Source organism: Enhydra lutris, unplaced genomic scaffold (assembly GCF_002288905.1).
Source record: "Enhydra lutris kenyoni isolate GAN:26980312 unplaced genomic scaffold, ASM228890v2 scaffoldscaffold18, whole genome shotgun sequence".
In the NCBI taxonomy this organism is placed as follows: domain Eukaryota; kingdom Metazoa; phylum Chordata; class Mammalia; order Carnivora; family Mustelidae; genus Enhydra; species Enhydra lutris.
The window spans coordinates 9,787,761-9,813,507 of NW_019154102.1; the positions used below are offsets into that span (position 1 = coordinate 9,787,761).

Consider the following 25,747-nt stretch of genomic DNA (forward strand, 5'->3'; position numbering starts at 1 on the left):
GGAGCCCGATGTGGGACTCGATCCCAGGACGCCGGGATCATGACCTGAGCCGAAGGCAGCTGCTTAACCAACTGAGCCACCCAGGCGTCCCTGGTTTTGCCTCTTACTAGCAGTTTGCTTTGCCATATCATTTCACCTTCCTGTGCTTCTGTTTCCACATCTGAAAATAAGGATAATAGTATCTCCCTCACAGAGGGAGAAGAAGTGATTCAAACATGTGAAAGACTTAGACAATAAGTGGCACATAGTAAGCTCAGTAAGTAATAGCCAGATGATAATTTCATTATGTTAATACTTATGACAAAAGATTACCATATCTTACTTTGCTTTCCAGGAATTCTTTAGACATGATGATGTTCTGGTTAGATATTAAGAAGATGGTAATGAGTTGGATTTAATAAGTGTAATTCTCCCCAGATGTGTAGTTTAATGATAGACATCCCTCCAGTTGTAGGGACCAGAACATCCAGGGTCCATTTTCTATATAAGGGAAAGATTTCACATTTTAGGAGTGTATGTGCAGTGTAAATATAGGATGGCCCATTTAGCAAATTACCTATCCTCAAGAATGTGGTTCCCAAGAGAGTTAATGCTGTTGAAAAATTAGTGTTTTTCTGTAATCAATACAGGCTTATTAAGTGCCTACTGAGTGCCTACTGGTCATATCATTTCTAGTTCTGAAGGACAGATGCATACATGACCAAAGAATATTTGAGCATCCTATGTCACAAAAGGCTATATATATAGGGTGTGTGTGTGTTTGTTTTTTAGTTAGTATGGGAAAATGGCATTTCTAGATTCTGAATTAACTCACTAAGCTGCATAAATTGGGTGGGTTAAGATGTACCTCTGTCTAGGGGCTGTTAAAAAACTGTGTGTGTGGGCTGCCTGGGTGGCTCAGTGGGTTAAGCCTCTGCCTTCAGCTCAGGTCATGATCTCAGGATCCTGGGTTCGAGTTCCGCATCAGGCTCTCTGCTGGCCAGGGAGCCTGCTTCCTCCTCCCTCTCTCTCTCTTTAAAAAAACAAAACAAAACAAAACAAAAACCCCAAAAAACTGTGTGTGTATGAATGGCATCGGTGCTGGAAACCTCAAATGCCGTCTCTGAAATCAGTGAACTGTGTAGTTAATATGGAATAGGACAGCTAGTTTGAATGTTGGTTAGCTGTGTTTTATGTAGATGTAACTTCCATTTGGTGAACTTGTTTATAAGATTATAGCAATGGCCTTCAAATTCTGTCAGCTAACATTTTGTGAGTATCTGCTATGTACAGATACACCAAACTCTGAGAATGTTTACCAACATGCTGAAAAGTCTCAAGTTCAGATTTGACTTAGACAAAAAGGAAGACCATAATAAATTGGATGCAATTCAGATTATCCTCTCCCATTGCCTATTTATTTTGTTTAAGGACAGACAAATTATGTGCTTTGATATCATGTTGGAAATTAGAAAGGGTATTATAGGTTCTTTCATATAATTCTTGAGAACTTGTATCAGGACAGATTGGAAAGAGACTGTAATTGGAAAGGTTTTCTTTTGTGGGTGAAAGGCATTTTTAGTAAAGAAGCAATTGCTAGCATATGATCTGTTGAAGGAATTTCCCCCAAAAGTTTGGATAGCGTATTAAGTCATAGCCCCGTTTGATCAAATAAGCTTTCACATATTGCTAAAAGAACTGGGTTGGAATAGAAAAACAGGTCATGGGTTCAAAACACAAGTACATTTAGAATACTGCTAATACCTCAGTATTTTGTTATGGTCCTTGAATCTACAGCATCATTTCAAGGAGCCATAGACTTGAGCCCAAGGGAGCAGTAGATGCCTTGAAGACGTCATGATAAGAGGCCCATCTCTTCTGTCATTTCCTTATATGTTAACCACAGATGTATCTTTAAGTCTCTTACTCTCCATGAATATTACGTATAAGAAAACAAGATAAAACTTAAGATTTGAAATCGAGTAGGTAGTTTTGAGATCTAAGAGGGGGGAAAACCCTCCAGCACCTAAAACAGATTTTTTTTCCCTTAAGAATAACTGCATGTTGCATCCATCAAAAAGCAGAAATGGCAGCCTTTTTATGGCTCAGATAAGGTCAGACTGCAGTTTTAACAAAATATATCTTCATGCTTATTCTAATAAGCATCACGTTTGAAAAGTAAGCTGGCACCTTTTAAAAGTCACACTATTGGGACGCCTGGGTGGCTCAGTTGGTTGGGCAGCTGCCTTCGGCTCAGGTCATGATCCCAGCGTCCTGGGATCGAGTTCCACATCAGGCTCCTTGCTCATCAGGGAGCCTGCTTCTCCCTCTGCCTCTGCCTGCCATTCTGTCTGCCTGTGCTTGCTCTCTCTCTCTCTCTCTCTGACAAATAAATAAATAAAATCTTAAAAAAAAAAACAAAATAAAAAAAAATAAAAGTCACACTATTTTGTCTAGACTGTATAGCGGGAATGCAACGTTACTGGCTAAACAAGGTAGGGAAGTTGAAAAACCAAAAATGCTATAAAATAAAAGAATAAAAAGCACAGATTTATATCAGCTTGTAGTAGCATCTGTGAGGTTACATATAAGTTTTTAACAGACGCGAGGGATGTTTGTGAACATAAACGTACTGCTTACACATCGCATGCTTTACTCCTCTTCTGACATATAGTGATTTTCATTTGTAACCATTTAGTTTCTTGCGAAGATTTTCACGTTATAGTATCTTGTAGATAGAATGGGGAAATATTATACCTTATTCAATAAGATAAATACTAGCTTCTTTTAAAGAGCCTTCAAAGTTGCTGAGTAAGTCTGTACATTCTTGCTAGAGTTTTCAAAGTGTTTTCTAAATTTCCATTTAAAAAAGTCCTGAAGAGTGACTGTCTCCCTCCAGAGTATAATTTCCACCAGCCTCTGATAATGAGAACTTAACAGATACAATTCTCGATACAACAAGGTGTGTTAAATAAAAGGATTTAATTAGGGGCGCCTGGGTGGCTCAGTGGGTTAAGCCTCTGCCTTCGGCTCAGGTCATGATCCCAGGTGCTGGGATCAAGCCCTGCATTAGGCTCTCTGCTTGGCAGGGAGCCTGCTTCCTCCTCTCTCTCTGCCTGTCTCTCTGCCTACTTGTGATCTGTCAAATAAATAAATAAAATCTTAAGAAAAAAAAAAGGATTTAATTGTATAAAATAGTGTAAATTACAATAAGATATGAGAGTGTATGACAAAAATTGAAGTTCTTAAAGAGTAAATCCCATTTTGGGGACTGAATATACATCTCTAATGTATAAGCAGCCTGCAAAGTGGAGGTAAAGTAGTAATGTGATTTAGTGGGTGGTTACATCTCACTGGCCAGTGACATTTGTTCACCTTGTGTCTTGCTTTTTTCTCTCTCAGCTCCATAACCCCTTGCATCCTTTCTCCAGCTGACGTATTTCCTGTCCATCACATCAAGTGTTGAGAAATGCTTCCATTTGAGCCAATGTGGCTGCTTGGTGCTTAGGATTCCTGGTTGCTTGGGGAGCAGGAAGGCAGCAGATTTGGCCCTTGATGGGGAAGAGGTCCTTTGCCTTTTCCATCAGCTATGAGCATGTCACTCAATCTTGCATAAACTGAAAGAACCAGGAACTGGTTGGGTTCGGGTGTTAGCTACCAATCAACTAGTTTGCTTTCGGTACAAAAATGAATAAATCATTTTCTTTCCAAACCACCTCTTCCACCTGTTTCCTTTATACACTGAATCCTCACTTAGTGGCCAGCCATATGATTTTTAGAGTTGTCATTGGTCCTCTTATCCAAGAACCATGGTTCTTCTTTGTCTCCCTTCTTTCGTTCACCAGTGAGCAAGTCTGCTCTCCCATTGCCCTTTGTCTGGACTATTGTTAACACTCTCTTAATTGGATTCTCTGCTTCTATTTCCTCGTTTTGGAGCTGCCACTACTGGTAATACTATTCTTTTGCCAAAAACCTTTGGTGACTTGGATTTATATGCAAAAATTGTGTTCCAGCTTCTTAACATGACTTTAGAAGCTTTCTGCTAACCAGTTTTTCTGGCTTGTGTGAGATTTCCAATAACCTCTGCACTCCAACCTACGCCGACCTGTTCTCTGGTTTTCCTTCTTGGGTTACTTCTTTTTCCTGTCTTCGTTTTTGGAAATCTTAGATATTTGTCAAGGCCCAACTTAAATGTTTCTTTGTCTGAACCCCTAAATTAGAAATAAATTCCCCTTGCTCTAAAATACTACTAAATTTAAATCTGCTATACTTTTCTCAAAGTAAATGTTATCTTTGGATCTGTAGATAAGCTTATGTCATCTTTCCTTTTTCTGTGTGAGGCATGGAAAAAACTCATCCTCTGATTAGACTGATTTAGGTTCACTTTCAACTTTGTCCTTTGCTATATAAGTTTGTTTTGCACAGAGTACCTAACTTTTCTCATTCAATTTTCTCATCCTTAAGATATTTTAAAATAATCTTCTTTTAGGGTCATGAGGATTAAATGATTTGACTTCTGTTAAGCACTTAATGCTTTCACATGGCAAGCATTCAATAAATATGCGTTCTTTTTTTATCTTTTATTTGTAAATGTATGATTCTCAACGGTTTATCATGCTTGGCACTCAGGTGGCTATGAGAAAGAATTTACTTCAGTTTTCCCAATTATTACCATGAAGTCAAATCAATAGAAAATTATGTAAGCCTGCGCAGAAGGACTTATGAGTAGGTACTGTCATGGATACAAAAATGTGTACATTATCCTGGCCACTTGTCCCCTCAGAGCTTGCAGCCTATAAATCTGGAGCCAAGGTTTAAATAAAAGAAAAGCGAGGGGCACCTGGGTGTCTCAGTCAGTTAAGCGTTCAACTCTTGATTTTGGCTCAGGTCTTGATCTCAAGGTTGTGAGATTAAGCCCTGCATTGGGCTCTGTGCTGGGCATAGAACTGCTTAAGATTCTCTCTTTCTCTCTTCCTTTGCCTCCACCCCCCATAAAAAGAAAAGAAAAGCTAAATAACTATACATTTTTAAATAGTTAATCCATGTGGACATAAATGAAAACCCAATAAGTTGCTTTGTGGTTAAAGGAATGTACAAACCAGAATAGGATTCAAGGGTAGGTGGTAAACCCAGGAATTGTGAAGTGTGAGTGCAGGGCTGGGGTAGAAGGCAAAGAGGACTTATCACAGCGTGTTCTATAATCACGAGTTCTACCCATCCATTTGGAAAAATGAAGCAGTGTAAGAACCTTCCCACCTTAGGAAATGAAGGCAATGAGAAGTAAAGGTTTAACTGAGTGCAGAACTTGAGAATGTGGCGCATATATGTGCAGATCTGGTTAGGTAAAAGGGAAAGAATGTTTGAGACAGTCCTGTTCAGTATAGTAAAGTTGTGTTCTTCATGTACATCAAAGTCTAACTTGTTTTCATCATTATTTGTTTAGTGCTTATAATGAAGGCTGATTTACTGACCACCTGTGCCAAATCCAGTTCTCAGAGGGCCAATGCTGAGATAGAATTAGGGGTGCAAGTCCTTAATGGGGGAAGCAACTATATTACCTATGAAAAACAGAAAGAGAAAAAGCAAGATTGGACAGGGGAATCTTTGAGAGTAGGATATTGATATGACCCCTGTGAGTGGAAAGGGAACAGGAAGAATTGGGCTGGGAGAGCTCAAACTGTGATAGAGTTCTGACAAGAAGCATCAGAGCAGAGAGTACACATTAGAAGAGCCCCTTGGGGAGCAATGGCTGCACAATACCCCCACTGTGATCATTGTTTGGCAGGTGTGACCTAGGAAGACTGTGGCCTTGGCTTACATGCCATAGCTATTCCTGATGGCCCTTGTTACTCAAGGTCATCAGCTTACTGCCCTCTTCATAGGTGAAAGGTCAGTCCTTTCTGGATGGGACTGGACCTCAGTGGCTGCCACATTACCTTTTAAGTAGTAAAATATCAAAGCCAAATGTCCATGTAAACCTTAGTTCAGATTTAGTGGGGTTTTTTGGAATGGGGAAGTTGAAGAGCCTGAGCAACTCACTAAAACAATAAAACTTTGTAGAAGCTGGACTTGGCATTGGGTGACTTGCATTATTTATGTGTAACAAATTATTTTTTTATCTGTTAAGAGTGGATAATGACGCTTCTTCCCTACCAACCTCATGAAGTTGGAATAAAACACAATATCTAAGAAAGATGAGAAGAAAATGAGTACCATGTGGAAATGTGAGAGGTAATGCAGTGTAATAGAAAGATCTATGGAATTAGAGTAAAGAGAGGCAAGCAGGGCTTTTCTTTTACTGATGGAGAAAGGAAATGATTACTAAATTCAGGAAAGTCACATAAAAAGAAAATCACTAAAAATGCATTAGGGAGGGGCACCTGGGTGGCTCAGTTGGTTAAGCATCTGCCTTTGGCTGAGGTCATGATCTCAAGGTCATGGGACTGAGTTTTGCATTGGGCTCCCTGCTCAGTGGGGAGTCTGCTTCTCTCTTCCTCTGCCCCTCACCCCTGTTCATGCCCTCTCTCTTTCTCAAACAAATAATATCTTAAGAAAAAACTAAAATGCATTAGGGAGCTAGATACTTACATTTTTCTATGTCTAGTACGATTACAATGCAAATAATCACTTCCTACTTGATCTTGGTTCTCTTCAGTTTCCCCCTATAAGCTTGTCTTAAACTAGGGATAGTATATATATATTTACACTTCAAGTGGAAAATATTAACTAGTTATTTTTTATTTCACAGGAAAAAGAAAGATAATATTTAAAAAGTTAACTAGAAAGCAAGTTTTATTTTAGATTAGAGGTTGGCAAACTTTTTCTGTAAAAAGCCAGATAGTAAATATTTTAGGCTTTTATGAGCTCTGTGGGCCACATATGGGTCTCTGCTGCATATTCTTTTTTTTTTTCTTTTCTTTTTTTTTTTTTATAATCCTATAAAAATGTAAAAATCATTCTTAGCTCAAGGACACACAAAAATAGGACCTAGACTGCAAACCTTATTGTGGATTAAGTTCTGCTTAAACTTATTTTTGACTTTAACAAAATTTCAGAAATGGACAGAACCCCAAATTCTATACTATATTAAAAAACATGGACCTTGATGTTATATTGGCATGGGACTGAATCCTGCTTTCATCCTTTATTAGCGCTGACTTAGACAGGCACTTAATAACTGGGGTGTTTGGCTTCCTCATATGTAAATGAGACTGATACTACCTGGCTGGGAGGTTGCCTGGAATTAATGGCATAACTTGTGAAAGGTACTTTGCCCAGTGATTATCACATAAGTAGAACCTCAACAAATTTTCTTCCTTTCCTCCCCTCCTTATCTTGTTTGACAATATTTCCCAACCTTTTTTTCTTTCTTTGAACAGTTCTTAAAGCATTCTAGACTGTGTTTTTCTACTACTGCATCTTCATAGAAATTCTCACTTTGACCTAATTTGTATCAAATTAATTTCTCAACATTTTGATTACTTGGGACAAATTATTGACTTTCCTTATACCAAAATCTCTGCTTACCAAATGCAGTCACTCTTATTTCTTCATTAGTGCATCAAGATCTATAATACTGATTAGAGAATTCATCCAGTTCTCATAGAATATAAATATTTTAAGCCATATGCTGCACTAGTAGATTAAAAACAAACTAAAAAAACCAGGGGAGGTTATATTGGGTGTGGTGGGATAGATATTTGTTTGTTCTACCACTGTTTGATGGCATTCCATGATTATTTGAATTCTGCCTGCAACTCTCTATTAAGACCAATAATTATGCACCCGATATTGGAGCACCAAATATATAAAGCATATATTAACAGATTATAGACTCCACCTACAGACAACACTACAATAATATGGGGCTCCAGTACCCCATTTTCAACAAAGGCTAGATCATCCAGATGAAAATCAATGAGGAAACATTGCACTTAAACTACATGTTAGACCAGATGGGACTAACAGACATATACAAGTCATCCCATCCAACCGCAGCAGAATACACATTCTTCTCAAGCACACATGGAGCATTCTCTAGAATAGATCATATGTTAGGCCCAGAACAAGTATAGTAGTGAATAAATATAGTATTGGAAGTCCTACCCAGAGCAATTAGGCAAGAAAAATAGTCATCCACATAGGAAAGGAAGCAGTAAAATTTTCTCTGTGGATGATGTGCTATTATATAGAGAAAACCCTAGACTTCACCAAAAAACTATTAGAACTAATAAATGAATTCAGTAAAGTTGCAGGATACAAAATCAGTATACAGTGATCAGTTGCATTTCTGTACACTAACAATGAGCTATTGGAAAGAGATATTAAAATAACCCCATTTATAATAACATCAAAAAGAATAAAATACTTGGGAATAAATTTAACCAAGAACATGAAAGAACTATGTGCTGAAAACTACAAAACACTAATGAAAAAAAAACTGAAGAAGACATAGATAAATAGAAAGAAATTCCATGCTGATGGGTTGGAAGAATTAAAATTGTAAAAAGGTCCATACTATTCAGAGCAATCAATAGACTCAATTTAGTCCTTATTAAATTTCCAGTGGCCTTTTTCGCAGGAATAGAAAAACAGTTCTAAAAATTGTTTGGAATCACAGAAGATCCTGAATTGCCATAGTCATCCTGAGAAGGAAGAACAGTGTTGGAGGCCTTACAACTCCTGATCTCAAACTGGGTTACAAAGTTCCAGTAATCAGAACAGTATGGTATTAGCATTAGAAGAGACACATAGATCAATGCAACAGGATAGAGACTCCGGAAATAAACTCTTGCATATATGGTCAATTAATCTTTGATAAGAAGCCAAGAATATATACATGTAGGGAAAAGATGCTCTCTTAAATGGTGTTGGGAAAATGGGACAGCTAATGGAAAAGAATGAAAGTGGGCCCATATCTTACACCATACACAAAAATTAACTCCAAGTGGATTAAAGACTTGAACGTAAGATTTGACACCATAAAACTTCTGGGAGAAAACAGGGAGAAGCTCCTTGACATTGGTCTTCCAGTGATCTTTGGATTTGATACCAAAAGTAAGGGCAACTAAAGCAAAAAACAACAAGTGGGACTTGTTAAATTAAATTAAAACCTTCTGTATAGTGAAGGAAATCATCAACAAAATAGGCAATTATGGAATGGGAGAAAACTTTCATAAATCACATATCCAGTGAGGGTATGTCCAAAATATGCAAAGAACTCCTGCAACTCTATAACAAAAATGAACCAAAACAACCCAGTTAAAAAATGGGCAAAGGGGGGCGCCTGGGTGGCTCAGTAGTCTAGCCTCTGCCTTTGGCTCAGGTCATGATCCCAGTGTCCTGGGATCAAGCCCCACATCAGGCTCTCTGCTCAGCGGGGAGCCTGCTTCCTCCTCTCTGCCTGCTTCTCTGCCTACTTGTGATCTCTGTCTGTCGGATAAATAAATAAAATCTTTAAAAAAAAAATGGGCAAAGGACCTGTATAGACCTCTTTTCCAAAGAAGACATCCAAATGGCCAACAGGTATATAGAGGGGTATTCAGCATCACTAAATCATCAGAGAAATGCAAATCAAAACCACAATGTGGTATCAACTCACTTCAGTTAGGCTATTATCAAAAAGAGGAGGTAACAAGTATTGGGGAGTATGTGGAGCAAAGGGAACCCTGGTGCACTGTTGGCGGAAATGCAAACTGGTGCAGCCACTGTGGAAGACAGTATGGAGGTTCCTCAAGAAATTAAAAACAAACCTACCATATGATCCAAGAATCCACTTCTGGGTGTATATCCAAAGGAAATGAAATCATTATCTCAAAGAGGCATCTTTATCATGTGTCCACTGCAGCACTATTCAAATGAATTACTGTATTCTGAGTCAAATGGTTAGCATATGTTTTCTTTATTATACTATTAGCTTCTTGTCTTTAGCTTAACTGAACTTTAGGTAATTTTCTTTGGATTATAGGACCCTGTCCTTTTTTTAAGAGCATTTACCTTAGAAAACATGAAACTGTAAGCTTTTTCTCTGTGCCTTTGAGATGTAAATCTTTTCCCAGCTTCTTGTCCATTTTGTAACTAGGAATGTCTTTTTCAAAGACCTGGGAGCCATCCCTTTAAAATGTAGTGATTAAGAAAGATTGTGCCCTGAGAAAGGGTCGGAACCTACACACCAATTAACAACGTGGAAGGCCCTAGTCATGCCGACCAGCCTTCCTTTAACCTCCTGCAATTAGTTCACTAGCTCACCCCCTGCACTTTAAAACTTGCCCATTTTTTGTTTCAGCAGAGTTGAGTTCAAACTCCCCACCCAGTTGCAGCAGTCTCTCTCTCTTATTCAGTAGCTTTGAATAAAGTCTTCCTTGTCTGTGTAGCTTGTCCAGTTTCCCTTTGACAGTGATTGAGAGTGAAGACTCTGGTGTCAGACTCTGGCCCCACCTTATTACACGAATCAAATAATCTCACTAGGCTTCAGTGTGTACTGGAGTAAAATGGAGGTGATGGTACCTACCTACAGGATTTTTGGGAGGGTCAGTGAATATTAACCTCTTAGCATGCTACCTGAAGCATATTAGGCACTCCATAAGTTTTAGGTCTGATTGAATGATTGATTAATTGATTGATTTTTGTGACTAATGACTACCTGAAAAACTTCTTGATAGGTCTTTTTTTTTTTTAATTAAAAAAATTTTTTTTAATTTCAATTCAATTTAGTGAACATATAGAGTATTATTAGTTTTGGGGGTAGAATTTAGTGATTCATTGGTTGCATACAACACCCAGTGCTCATTACATTAAGTTCCCCCCTTAATGTAATTAAGGTAACCCAGTTACCCCATCCCCCAGCCACCTCCCCTCCAGCAACCCTCAGTTTGCTCCCTAGAGTTAAGAGTCTCTTATGGTTCTTCTATAGTAAATAGTAGTAAATTACTCTAGTGTATTTAAAATGTTTCCATTTGCTGAATTACCAGTATGTATGTTTGCAGGGTATCTGCTTTGCAAAGTGAAGTCTGTTTGGTTCTTGAACTAAATAGAGTGCATGATAAATAGTGAGAGCAAGCTACCAGTTACACATCTGATCCTGGAGTCTAGTTATTTAGGGCAGAGGGATCGGTTACTTCTGAGGCCATGTTGAGAAATAGTGTCTGTGGGCGAGGGAGAGAAAACTGAAATACCATGTTTCCAGACACTCTAGCAAGCTATATTCTCCATCAAATGAAGAAAACTCTCTGCTGTTTATATTTTGAAGGTCAAATTGTCTCCTTCTTTGGCTATCATAAAATCAAAAACTTAGACTAAAATTCAACACTAAATTTTCTTTTAATAGGTATTATATTTTAAAGCACAAGTTGTATTGCAATGCTCTGTTGTCTTGAAGCTGTATCAGGAAATGTTGCCTCAGTCCTCCTCTTTTAAAGAAATACATGTGAAACAACACATTTAAGAATTTTAAACTGCTTTGTTTTGGGAAGGAGCATGGTAACGTAGCTGGGAACTACTCTATTCTGGCTACACATGAGGATGAATGTCTAGTCCTATCAGTTCCCTATTCAGGGCATGCTGTGTCTGTAAAACTACTTCTCCCCCTTCTTTCTCTCTCCAAAAGTAATCTGAGAAAAATTCACTTGAGTTGCCATCTGACTTTTAACAATCTATATTCTGTTTGGAGACCCGGCTTGCAATTCTGACTGACTTACAAAGATAACAGTGATGATATGGATCGTCCGAAAGGCCAAAAGTACTGCATTGATGTTCCATCTTAAATACAGGCAACATGATGGTGGTTTGTTTTGTTTTGTTTTGTTTTTTATTTTATTTATTTATTTATTTATTTATTTTTTAAAGATTTTATTGATTTATTTTGACAGACAGAGATCACAAATAGGCAGAGAAGCAGAGAGAGAGAGAGAGAGAGAGAGAGAGGAGGAAGCAGGCTCTCTGCCGAGCAGAGAGCCCGATGCGGGGCTCGATCCCAGGATCCTGGAATCATGACCTGAGCCGAAGGCAGAGGCTTTAACCCACTGAGCCACCCAGGCGCCCCTTGTTTTGTTTTTTAAAGAGTCATTACCTTTTATAGTCTGTTCACTGTTTTTGTACTTCTTGTTAATGGAGTTTCCTATAACATTAGGTTTATATTTTTAGATTGTTTGCTCTCCTCTCCCCTCCCTGCTTGAAACATGTTTATGTTTAAGGGAGGGGTTACAAGAAAAGGCAGGCCTCGTAAGCTGTATGAATATGGATTTAAAAGAAAAAAAAAAAACCTATTGTAGTTTATGATATCTAGATGCCCACCTAGAGGGAAGAGAATTTAGAGTAAAATAAAAAGGACTAAAATATAAGTCAACTCAGAAACAAGATATGCCCATGATGAAGTAAGGATTTAAGCTGGAAAGTTAGTTGTTATGGCCCCCAGTTGTATATATTTTATCCTGAGGCACCATTTGGTTTAATAAAATGTAGATCTGAGGCTGTTCTGAACCTATCAGTTTCTTAAGACTTAATTATAAAGGTTATATTTTCAGAGGACAAAAGCATTACTCATTTCTCTGTTCATGTCTTCCAGGTTTATCTTGCAGATTATGGACTTTGCTACAGATATTGTCCCAATGGGAACCACAAACAGTATCAGGAAAATCCTAGAAAAGGCCATAACGGGACACTAGAGTTTACCAGCGTGGATGCCCACAAGGGAGTAGGTAGGTTTCTTCTTTTTCTTAATTTTATTTCGGAAGAATGATTAAAGGGTAATAAGGCCCATGAAATGACCTTTGCATAGTCAGTTTGAAGAGTAAGAACGTTGCCAAGATTTTTATTGAAAGTAGAGAATTCCTGTATGTCAATGAATATTTCTTCTACTAGAGGGAAGAGACAGAGATTGTGAAAAGTGAGAAGGGTGCAACAGGGTGTCAGGTAAGCAAAACTTGATGCTGATTTGGGGCAGGAAATCAGTAGTTTGTATAGGTTAAACTTGGAGGTCAGCAAGTGAATTTGTACGCTGTCACTAATATTACAGAATTGGTAAAGGTGCACATGGGAAGAATTATTCCTGTTTTTCACCTGGTCCTTATCAGAGTTTTAGAAGATACCATCTCTCAACAATAAGGAAATCTCTTCTGAAACTATAAAGTGTTAACTTGTGGAAATCTCTCCTAGTCGCTTTTCATATATCTTACTTATTTAAACTCACTTTGATGGTATTGGAAACACATTTGCAGGTAAATTACATACATAGTCCTTTTATTGGATATTGATTGTACTGCCTTGCATTCCAAGGCAGACTTAATTCAACAATTCCCTAATTAGTTAAAGTCATAACCTATGTCTTGTATTCATTTACCATTAATTAAACCTTAGCTGTTTATTACACTGCAGTCCAAATCCAATAGCCGACCCAGAAAGCCATGGAAAAGGAAGTGGGAGGTCAATATTGAAAATATATGGTGCAGAGTCCCACTGATGGTTGCTTTGTTCACAATCAATATGGTCAATGCAACTGTACTTTCTTAGTTGCTCTGTCAGCAAGACAAAAAGTCAATTCTAATGTTATGCTAGTAAAAAAAATGGTGATTATTGAAAAAGTTTGCCTTTCAAAATTATATTCTTTGTAAACTTTATTTATACAAGTATTTTCAAATATGCTAAACCATAAAAATAATTTAAAAACAGCTTCGAAAGGACCCCGTGTCACTAAAAGGTAATTATACATTTGCACTTGTTAATGGCTGTTGAACTGTTACCCTAAACTGATACTTTCTGATGAGTTTTAGTTGGTGCAAACAACTGTATATTACTGCCTTTTCTATTAAAAGGACCATCGGCCATATAATGTGGGGGGTCTTGATCATTTTCCAGAGCAGTTAAAACCCACACTAGTGTAAGGTAAGCCAGTGAAAAAGTGAAACAGGTGTGTCAGTTGCATACCTTTCTTCCGGGAAGAATCATAGGTTAAATTTTCTGAAGTGGAGATTACTCTTTATATTCCTGATCAAAGTGACGGGAACCACTACATTTTTTTTTTCAAGGATAAGAGAGTTAGAAAAGTAATGATCACAAGAAATTTAGTAATATTGTATAATTTTTTACCATTTACATTGTTAATGAGTCAGTGAGCATTTAAAGATATAAATGGGACATAGCTTTAATTAAGAAATGTAAGAGTTGAATGCTTACTGATACATTTTTTTCAGTTTAAAGTTCTTTCACTCCGAGTGAATTTTATTCCTCATTTTTGCCAGATTTATTAGTATGGAAGAATTTGTACAAACCCAGAAATCCTTTTTTCATAGCAGTATAACTGGAAATTCATCATACAGATTCTTAAGCATTGGACCAGGCATGTTAAATGATATTTACTTATGGTTGGGCCCCTTATTACTATAACTGATAGCTCTCATACTGATGCTTTCTGATATTAACTATTAAAAGTGCTAAGAAACAACTGTGATTGCAGAATGGGAAGTAGAATTGTTACATGTTAGTTGAATCAGTGTTTGGACTATGGTAATTCTAAACGTCCTCTACAGTCATTACATTGTTCAGGGCAGTGTTTTCATTGTGCTGTCTTCATGAACGATTTAAACCGTTTTTTATTCTGGAGTCCATTTAAGTTTTTTTCCTCCCTAAATAATAACACATGTTGATGAGTTGGGTAGATTTCACCACGCTAGGTCTCTGAGGAGAAAACTGAACTGAGAATGATGGTAGAAAGATGGTATGACTTCGCTGGGAGGACTGTTCAGGGAAGTGCCTATATTACATATTTTTGGTATCTGCTAGAAAGTTGTATGCTGGAGTGAATTATTCATTTTTATCGAGGTTTCACAAGATTCTTATAAAAAGTAGATTCCCGGGCACCTGGGTGGCTCAGTGGGTTAAGCCGCTGCCTTCGGCTCAGGTCATGATCCCAGGGTCCTGGGATTGAGCCCCGCATTGGGCTCTCTGCTCAGCAGGGAGCCTGCTTCCCCCTCTCTCTCTGCCTGCCTCTCTGCCTACTTGTGATCTCTGTCTGTCAAATAAATAAATAAAATCTTAAAAAAAAAAAAAAAAGTAGATTCCCTTACTTCATTTAAAATAGAATTTACACTAAACTTCTAGGTATATTTCTATCTACTTAGACCAATATGTAGATATAGATGTCTACACAGATATACATATATAGACAGTTAACCTTGAAGAACACAAGGGTTGGGGTGCTGATTCCCCATGCAGTTAAAAATCCATGTATAACTTTTGACTCTCCCAAAACTTAACCACTGATAGCCTACTGATAACCAGAAGCCTTACCAGATAACAGCCAATTAACACATTTTTTTTTAAAGATTTTATTTACTCATTTGACAGAGCACAAGCAGGGGAGCTGCAGGCAGAGGGGGAGAGAGAAGCGAGCGGGCTGCCCGCTGATGCTTAACCAACTGAGCCACCCAGGCACCCAGCACATGTTTTTTTCCGTTATATGTATAACATACTGTATTCTTACAATAAAGTAAGCTAGAGAAAGAAAATGTTACTAAGAAAATCATAAGGAAGAGAAAATACATTTACAGTACTGTAAAAAAAATCTGCATATAGTGGACCCAGGCAATTCAAATTCATGTTTTCAAGGGTCCACTATATACGCATATGTACGTACATGCATGCCCATAAACACACATATATACATAGATACATATAAATATGTATCTTTGCTGAAGTTTTGATATGCAGTTTCAGTCTGATATATAAAGTGAAGGGTTTGATATCCTCAAATGTTTGAATACCATTCATTCCTAACGTTTTGCATTTAACTTTCCAAAATAAAACATTTTACTTTAGGAATTTATTAGAAATGAAATAATCATTTAGTCATATCTAGACACCAGAATAAACAGGACCATAAATCCTGTAGTTAAATGTAGAAGGTCAGATTCATAAATATTCACGTGTTTACTTTCAGCACAGTCACTATGTAGTTTAATCTCAGAAAAATCTTTTCTATAGCAGTCCAGCTGGGAGATCAAATAAATACTGAGAAAGATAATACGAAGGAAAACATAAAGAGCAAAACAAGTTATCTCTAGGAAATAGAACCTCCAGTTGTCAACACAGTTGCTATATGTCAGGTCAGGCCCAGGGAAATATTTAAGACTCAGTGGAAGACTGACTTAGGAATTAGCCACTTAACAGAGACCATTCACCCGATCACGTCTCTCCTACTTGCCATAGTGCGTACTCAGAAGCCAGAGCCAGCTCTCATTCTTCTGTGGCTTAGTTGGGTTTTTCTAATGAAGGAGTTGTATAAGGTACCAGTCACCAGTCTCCCTTAGCATTTTCTAGTTCAACTTTATGTAAAAGGAAGGCAGCTTGTATCATTACAAACCAAAACATATGACTAGAGATAGAGGCGGCCAGACCGGGGAATGCCCGTCCGCGGGACTGTTTGCCTTTTCAAAATTGCAGTTATTCTTCCAGACTCAATTCTCTTGTATGACCTAGAGGTATTTTCTGAGTGGCTGAAATGCTTCATTTAGTGTAAAATTAGAGTAATATACATTCAGTTTATCTATCTCTTCTATTATTAATTTTTTCTTCTTCATAAAAACTAACGTGTATAAACATTGACATATTTTGGGCTTGTTGCCTGATAATTAAAGAGAATTATATCTGTGTCAAATGCACTATTTTAAAATTTGTTACATTCTTAGTAATGTTAAAAAGCAATATTTGGATCAATGTGTGGTATGGATTTTTGTAGATTTTTCTACTCACTGAGGCATGCAGTCAATACCTAATTTCTCTAGAGATATACTGCATTTAACATATTGAGCTTTTTTAAATACTTCAGACCTCTGCATTGAGTGTATAATACCTGTTTTAATTTGACATCATTGATGACCATAAAATATGATATCTAAATTGCATTTTAAATGTCCATTTGTTTGTGTAATATATTCAGTATCCAGGAAAGAGATATATACTTTTTTTTTTTTTTTTTTTTTGCCAATTGCTACGGTAGATGAAATCCAAGGTTTGTGTTATTTTTTGCACAGTTCCCTTTCACTCTAATCTAGCACTCCAGCTTACAAAATATATGTGAAATAAACTGAGAGTGTATTTTCATGTTACCAAACTTGAGGAAATGATGTAGTTTACACAATATTTATCTCCTCAAACAATAATTCAAAAAAGGGAACCCATTTTTCAATTATGATATTAAGGTAAACGATCAAGCTTGGATCTTGTTAGTAGTCAGAAAGCAAACCATTGGTTTCTATTTTTAGGTAAATTTACTGCTAAAAATAGTCCTTGGTTGATTATAAATAAAAAATAATGAAGACACTATTCATTCTACATGGCATAACCCAATTTTGACATTCAGCCATGACTTTTAAAGCCTTAATGTAGGTCTTGAACTATTCAGTTGAGATAATAATACACATTGGCCAAATGTAAGATACCTTTGTGGAATTTAAGAAACAAAATAAACAATCAAAGGGAAAAAACAAAAAACCAGAAAGAGAGGCAAACCAAGAAACAGACTTAACTCTAGAGAACAAACTGATGGTTACCAGAGGGGAGATGGTGGGGGGAGGGGAGGGCAGGAATGGGTACATAAAAGTAAAAGTAAACAAAACAAGACAAAACAAAAACACCTTTGCTCTGTTGAATAACTTTACCTAAGCCTCACACAATAGTGTTTAATTAAAAAAGAGAACAACTAAGTTTTAAAATTTTAAAGGTACTAAAAGAATAAGAGACTTGAGTTTAATGTTTTATTTGAAATGTGACATATTGCATTCTGTTTTCCTAATATCCTTTTTGAAAGTGTAATAAATCGTGGCCACCGTGAAATTTTTCAGCTCTTTATACATCTTAAGTCACAAAATATAGTAACATAGATTATTAGTCGGGAATGGAAGAGTAAACTAAATTGTTCTGCACATAGTCACCATTCACTTCTTCAGGTGAGCATCTTATTCAGACGTTTCCTCCTTTCTTAGGTCATTTTGGGGCGTATAAACTAGTATTTCGAGCATTCCAGTCCTGTCTCCTTCAGGCAGAAGTTTTCAAATTCACTATATTATTTCCTACCAAATCCTGTTTTCCTTCATCCTTCATATTACTCTGTATAAAAATAAAACTAAACAGAAAACACTTTAGGCAAATAATCGGATCCATTTTGGGATTAACCCTTATGCTTTCTTCTCCCCCCAGTTCCTGTTGCATTCCATTTGGTGACCTGGCCCCAGATATGTTTACTCCAGTTTGTCTTTAGAATAAAGACCCATTCTCTCAGTTAGCTTCTCTTGTTCTCTGACCAGCTGAGAAGGACTATCCGAACACTGGATAAAGTCATGTTTTAACCAGACACCCTTCTTTATCAGAATGAAATAGGGGTTTTTTTGTTTTTTGCTTTTTTTAAGATTTTGTTTGTTTATTTATTTGTCAGAGAGAGAGAGAGCACACAAGCAGCGGAAGTGGCAGGCAGGGGAGAAGCAGGCTCCCCACTGAGCAGGGAGCCCCATGTGGGACTCCATCCCAGGACCCTAGGATCATGACCTGAGCCCAAGGCAGACACTTAACCGGCTGAGCCACCCAGGCTGCCCAGAATGAAACATTGTGAAAGAAACCGTGTGGTGAAAGGATAGTTGCATGGATAGTCATGTTAGTGCTACACCTCAGACCTTGGTTATTCCCTGCCAAACAACCATATGTCTTTTGGTGTGTGTTAAGTTAAAATTCCTGCCTCGAATACTCCCCTAACTATACAAGTAGTTTATGTAATGCAGTTTGAATGGTGTTAAAACTAAGGGGAGAGGCAAAGTAATTGTTAGATGGAGATCTGGATTACAATGCAGAACTCTGTCAGTTTTTGCTTCGTGATACTAAACAAGTTGCTTAACTTCTCTGAGCTTCTATTTTCTTATTTATCAACAGGCTTAAATAGTACTTTATATTATTGTTAGAATGATTAAATGAAATAATATAAAAGCAGTTAAAGCGTCTGGCACAGTAGCAGATCCATAAATCATGTCAGTTGTTTTTATTTTATTTTTTTTTTATTTTTTATTTTTTTTAAAGATTTTTATTTATTTATTTGTCAGAAAGAGAGAGAGAGAGCACAGGTAGACAGAGTGGCAGGCAGAGGCAGAGGGAGAAGCAGGCTCCCCACAGAACAAGGAGCCCGATGTGGGACTCGATCCCAGGACGCTGGGATCACGACCTGAGCCGAAGGCAGCTGCTTAACCAACTGAGCCACCCAGGCGTCCCAGTTGTTTTTATTTTAATTAAGCATTCTAGTATCCTCTGTTCCTATCTGGTTTCTAATGAGATAGAATTCAAGTCCCCACCCATGCCTTTTTTTTTTTTTTTAACTCTTGTTACTCTTGACAATACTTTGTAATTTAGAAATTGTTAAACGATGGAGAACACAACAGGCTTTCAGTGAAGAGTCATTTGCTTTGTTCCACATTAATAGGCTAAATAAAACTAACAAGGGAGTGTAGGGGAAAAGTATTAATAACTAAATCATGCTACATCTCTAAGCAATACCATCATAAGTAAGAGTTTGATTTTTTTTTTAGGAAATCTATGTGAAAATATACTACTGTTAATGATTACATTAATTATCAAATTGAACTGAAGAACTTTATGTATTACAATAAATTACACAGAGACCAAATTCTACAGAAACAAAATAGTTAATAATATATTTCAACTTCCAAAGTAAAAGGATTTTTATAGCTCTATATTAATCATTCTCTTCAAATATAATCCTTATTTTTTTATTTTCACCATTTTATTTAATTTTTTTCAAATGCACAGGAAATAATAGACTAGTATAATACATATCCAAATACCCAATTCCTGGCTTTATAATTATTATCCTTTTGTCATATCATCTATGTCTTGAGGATGTAGTTTAAAGTCAATTAAAGGTATATGATCAATTCATTGTGTTAATTACACATAAACGTAGATGCTAATATTGCCATCTAGAATATTTATTTTTAATTAGTTTAACAGGAATTAAGATGACTTCTCTGTACAGTAGATAGAAGACTAAATCATTGGTAGAGTCTTGGATTTAAACATCATTAAAACACACAGAACTTTGCAATTTGTTTCTCTGGGAGGGAATTTCAGGGAGAGGTCTCTCTTTAATGGTGGGAAAGAGTGACTGTAGGATTTTTTTTTTTTTCCTAGCATTACATGTATTTTAGTGGAAATAGTAGTAAAACATTTACCTAACCATAGTTATCAATATATATGGGCAATAAAAGAAAATAAAGGTTGAAAAATGTGATAATATATATTAATTAGATAAGACCAAACTATATTAGTGAAGTAAAGTTAACTCTCAACGGGCTATTTCAGATGAAGACCAGTTTATGAAAGATTGGCTTCAGAAGTCTAAATGACTTGTCATTACTTACAGCTTCATATCCATTCATCCCTCCGTTGGAGGAGGGGGGAAGTGACTGGAAAGGTTTATTCCATTTTAATTCTGATTATTTTTCCTCAAAGAATCTCTTATGTGTAGCCTATGTCATCCAAACAGGTGCCAGAATATGTTGTTTTTTGTTTTTTGGTTTTTTTTTTTTGAAAATTAGAGGATGTGAATTTTTTTTAAGTGGTGGCAATCAGGAATTGCCATAATTGAAAAGGAACTTGTGCACACATCTGTGCAAGTGGAGCCGTTCCATTATTAGGGGGAGATTTATTACTGAAGAAATCAGGACCAAACAGCATGGTAGAGATTGTGTTTTTATTTTAATAGGAGAGCCAAGTCTTGCATTAGGACATTGTCGAAGCTTGTGAGGAAAGCAGACGGTGCCCCTGGGACTATAGCATTCTGCTAGATTGAAGGGCCTTTAATAATCCAACACTCTAATAGCAGTTAGGATAGACTCTGTGGAACGGCTAATCTTGTCTTCTGCTTTTATAATAACTCATGTGTGGTAACCAAAAGTAGTTACAATGTGCTCGCATCTTCGTAGGTGACTTTTTAAATTAAAAACTAAGTTTACGGAGAGACTTTTCAGAGTTTATTTAATGAAAGATAATAAAATAGGATACCTGTTTACAGCGGGTTTAATAGCCACACGTTGCACTTAGACGATTTTATATCCCCCCGCAGATGGACAAACATTCAAGTAAGGGCAGAAATGTAAATACCGGCCTATTGTTTTAGAACAATTTGGAATGGTTATTAAAAAATGAGTTCATTTGGTGGGATCTCGTTAATGCTTTGTTATTCCAATAATAGTTCTATTTTGACTTTTACATTAGATTCCACTGTGTATCTTTTCAAATAAGACACCTTGAAAAAACACAAGAATCATGATAAAATTAGTCTACAGCACTTAATAGTCTGATATAAATGGCATCTACAGTGGCCTGAAAATGTTCTTCTGTATTTTTTGATGAAAAGCCATCCTATTTTGAATTCTGAACGCCTCTGTGTGGCTTCCAGATCTATGTCCAGCCACCCCTGCACACCATCACCTCGCGGTTACATTTTTCTGTTCAGGCTATTTGACCAGAATTTCAGCTTAGCACTGTTTATATCTAAAAATATTGGTTAAAATTTTAAGAACGCTGTGCCTAAAAAACAGTAGGCTTTTTTTTATCCTGTACTTCCCATTTAATTGCAGAATCTTGAGGCAGACCTGTGTTTCCATCCTGCACACTAGATGGCAGTTTTGTCATATTCTTCCAGCTTTCAGTGCTCCTCGCGGGATTGGAGCAGGAAAGGCCATCAGTGTTTAGTCTGCACTCCGAGGGTCTCCGCGTGACCAGTGCAGACCCCATGGACTTCCTGGAACATATGTTAGCAATTTAGCCGCAGACATTTATTTCTTTGTTTTACTGCTTGGCTCTTTGAGAAAGTGTTGGTGCCAGGTTATGGGTTGTCTGGATCATGTCAGAGGCCATGGAGCTCAAGTTCATGTGACAGGCCAGACGAAGGAAGGATGAAGTTGGAGGAGGCGAGGAAACTGACCCTTACTTTCAACAGCCACAAGTCCCTGCCTGTCTGTGGACTGCGGCCAAAAGCCCAGGCGTCTAAGTTTTCATCCAGCTGAACAAACAAAACACATTTGCCCATTTGGCTTTTTCATATTTCATCAGCAGTAGTTCATTTGGCGATTTCTCTAGGTCTCAAAACTTGCTTGTTCCTCCTGTTTCTCTCTCCATGCTTCCTCCCCCTCCAGCCCTGTCCAGAAGGAGTGACCTCGAGACCCTCGGCTACTGCCTGCTGCGCTGGTCCTGTGGGGGGCTGCCCTGGGAGCGGAGCCTGCGGGACCCTGCGGCCGTGCAAACTGCTAAAACAAAGTACGCATTTGCAGGTATTCCAGCCCCGAGGGCAGGGGCTCAGAAGGGACACATTCAAGGGCATTACTAGCCATTGGCCCAGTATGATAATCAAAGCAAATTTCTGAAATCTGAAAAACATTTTTTTAAAGACCAAACACCTGACCAACTTCATATCAGTTACGGTAGCACCTGTGGGGTCACCTGCACGCGCACTGTGACGTGGAATGTCAAGTGAAGTGTTTGTTCTTTTACGCGGTGTTTTCCAGAGCTAAATTCTGGGTGGTGGCGTTTTCAAGGAAGAGTCGTTTCAAATCAGCGTTGTACAAGTACATGGAGGTAGTCTGCGTTGGGTATGATTGGTATTAACTGTGGAAAGCTACAGTGAGGCGGGACAGAGAGGGCTTATATTTTTCAAGTGAGAGCAACTTACCCTTTTATTCTGTGTCTTGGAGGGAGTGTGTTTTGTTTCTTAAGGAAGAAACAAAACTTTTATAGGAGGTGTTCCTATTAGAGATAATGTTGCAGCCACATAAACGCTTTTAATATTCCACATTCAATTTTTATCACCTAGAATCTGTTAGCATGCATGAGAACTAGGTCAGACTGAGAACAGATTATGTTACTATTTTGCTAATTTCTCACTGATAAGGCCTACAGGAAAGCAATCGCAGGCAGCCCAGAATAGCCAGTTTTCATTATATGCTAAGATATGCTCAACAGTAGTTGTCTGCAGATACAATACTGCGATTGGAAAAGGCAGCTGTGTTTGAAGTAAGGTGAGTCACAACAGAAATTTACAAAAGGGGGAGCTGATCCATAGAAAGCAGTCTTCAAATTCAGTGTGCTCTCAGTTCTTAACACAGAGGGCCTAGCCTGCAGATGCGGAGTAGTACAGTTTACATTTGTAAACACTGGCATAGTATATGAAGTATTTCTCTGTTTGGAATCTTGATCATCCCAGCCCCTTGCCCCAAACGAACACATTTATATAAGTCAATATTAGAACCATCTAATCAGTTATTTACTGCAGTGATTAATGTGCCCGTATTAACCAACATTTTTCAATATATGGGTCAAGTCAAAGCACAGTAATGGGCATATATAAACAATCTCAGTATCCAGTTTTTCACCTCAGTTCACCTGATTTGAATAATGTGCTATATTTAAAGACTTGCATTTTAACTCTGATGATTTTATATATTTTTCTCTTTTAATAAGACAACTGTGATTTGTTTTAGTCTTTTATCCATATACACATATAGATGCATTCATTGTTGATAGCTAAAGAATATGCCTACATGTGTATATTCAAATATGATAATAGGGTATCATGCAAAATAATAAAATATAATGCTAATAGACATAACTTCCATTTATATTTTGGGCACCCTTACATTAATATCTTCATTTTGATTTGATTAATATAAATCTCTTAAGCAGTAAAGCTAATATATAGTGAAGTTTATAATTAAGGTAAACTATAGACATTTTTAAACTTCGGCTAGTAAATAATGTATAATCGTTAAGTCATTCAACTTCTAAGAAGGTGCACTCTGAATTTCCTCGTAAGGGCCTGCTTGCGTGTATGGCTGTGATACCGTATCTCCTTCATGCCCTTTATTTTCCTGACATGGGGTGAACACCAGATCAGTGCATTTATTGTTGCAATTTTGCCTGTGCCTGAGTTTGTCAGTCAGACACTCCTGTCAATAATTTTAGTTGCATGTTTATATACTGGTGGCTGAGGCAAATTAATAGAACTGTGCTTGTTTCATCTAAAGCACTAGAAGGGATTAGAATAATGACTTTTCTTGTTTGTTTTGTGGTTTGAATATTACTTGTTAACCCATTGAATCATAGAATAGCATAAAACTCTGCCCAATGGAGAACAGTATACATAAATAATTAAATAATTTGCCCCTCCCCAAGGGTAAGTACCTGAGGAAGAATCTCCTGAAAATCCTGATACAATTTTCCTATGTATTTTTTCTTGTTTTTAAGAAAAAAAAATCATGATAGATTTCCCTGCTTCTACATTTCTGCATGTCCAGACTTTGAATGAAAGCATTTATACTATAAATCTACATTCAGTTTCTAGCTAATTGATATAAAACTGGTCAATGAGAATTGAAGGATCTCCCCCACCTCCACTTACCCTCTTTCCCCTTCCAGGTGTGTCAAAAAAAAAAAAAAAAAAAAAAAAAAAAAAAAAAAATATATATATATATATATATATATATAGAAAGGCATGACAATACAGGTGACCCACCAACACAGAACTTGAGTTTTGTTTTCTAATCAAGACAGTGAATCACAGGATCGTAAACAAATTCATTGAATCTTACTCTATTTTGTTTTAGTCTGTTGGATGAGCTTCCTGAGTCAGTGCTTAAATGGGCTCCTTCCGGAAGCAGCTGCCGTAAGTCAAATTCTACCACCTTCTCCTATATGATTTAGTGGTCACCACATTTCTACATTTGTCAGTCTTGTTTTACAGTTTTTGCTTAATCCACCCACTCCCATTCCCACGGGGGTGGGAGGAAACTCTGTACACTGGGTTACAGATAAATTGCCTGAGAAGAGAACGTTTAGATCCTCTCTTGACATTAGAACACACGAAGGCTACAAGAAAATATTTAGGCAGCCTTCTAGGCTTTGCTGACTACATTGGGCATGGGGCCTGGGGTGGGAGAGAGGCAGGGAGAGAGGAATCCTACACAGGTTTTTTGGGTTTTTGTTTTTCCCTTTTATTTCTTTTCAGTGTTCCAAAATTCATTGTTTATGTACCACACCCAGTGCTCCATGCAATACGCGCCCTCCTTAATACCCATCACCAGGCTCACCCAACCCCCCCCCCCCGCCCCTCCAAAACCCTCAGTTTGTTTCTCAGAGTCCACAGTCTCTCATGGTTTGTCTCCCCCTCTGATTTCTCCCAACTCACTTCTCCGTTTAATCGTCAACTGTATCTAGTGCCTTTAGAGTTGACATTCTGGTTTTGTCCCTTTGTATATTGTTGAAAGAGATAAAGTTGATCTAAGGAAGGACTACTTTCGGTCAGTAATTTAAAAATACCAAATCATTGAACACTTGAATGCTGTTTAAACCTGGGTTGTACTCTGAACAGCCAGCAAAAAAAATTTTGAATTGGCAAAGTCATATAACCTTGGGATTTGAAGGTATGTTTCATTAAATGGTTTTCTCTTTCAAGTTAGTATGGATCGATTTGGAATTCTTTAATTGACAGTATTATCAGTAAAAATAGTAAGTCAATTCACAAGTGCCTGTCGTTTGCATATGCATGCATGGCACATTGTTCACCAATTTAATAAATGAGTTTGATTGTCTTATAGAAAAGAGGCAGCTTCTGCTGTCAGGCTCACTTTTTCTCAGAGACAGATAAGCAGAATGAATCTCGTTTTCTCTATATTGGGCAATCTCAAAGTTAGCTTTTAGCTGACTTATGAAAGTGAATGTG

At 37.4% G+C, this 25,747-nt stretch overlaps 1 protein-coding gene across 2 annotated transcripts in view; it reads left to right on the forward strand.

Moving 5' to 3' along the window:
* The window catches only part of LOC111148118 (vaccinia related kinase 2), a 114,921-nt gene that overhangs the window by 65,929 nt on the left and 23,245 nt on the right, over positions 1 to 25,747 (forward strand). For both annotated transcript variants that reach the window (XM_022504535.1, XM_022504534.1), the window contains exons 8-10: positions 12,542 to 12,674; positions 22,170 to 22,290; positions 24,633 to 24,691. In XM_022504535.1, coding sequence (XP_022360243.1) covers positions 12,542 to 12,674; positions 22,170 to 22,290; positions 24,633 to 24,691 — 313 coding nt within the window. The remainder of the gene's footprint in view (positions 1 to 12,541; positions 12,675 to 22,169; positions 22,291 to 24,632; positions 24,692 to 25,747) is intronic.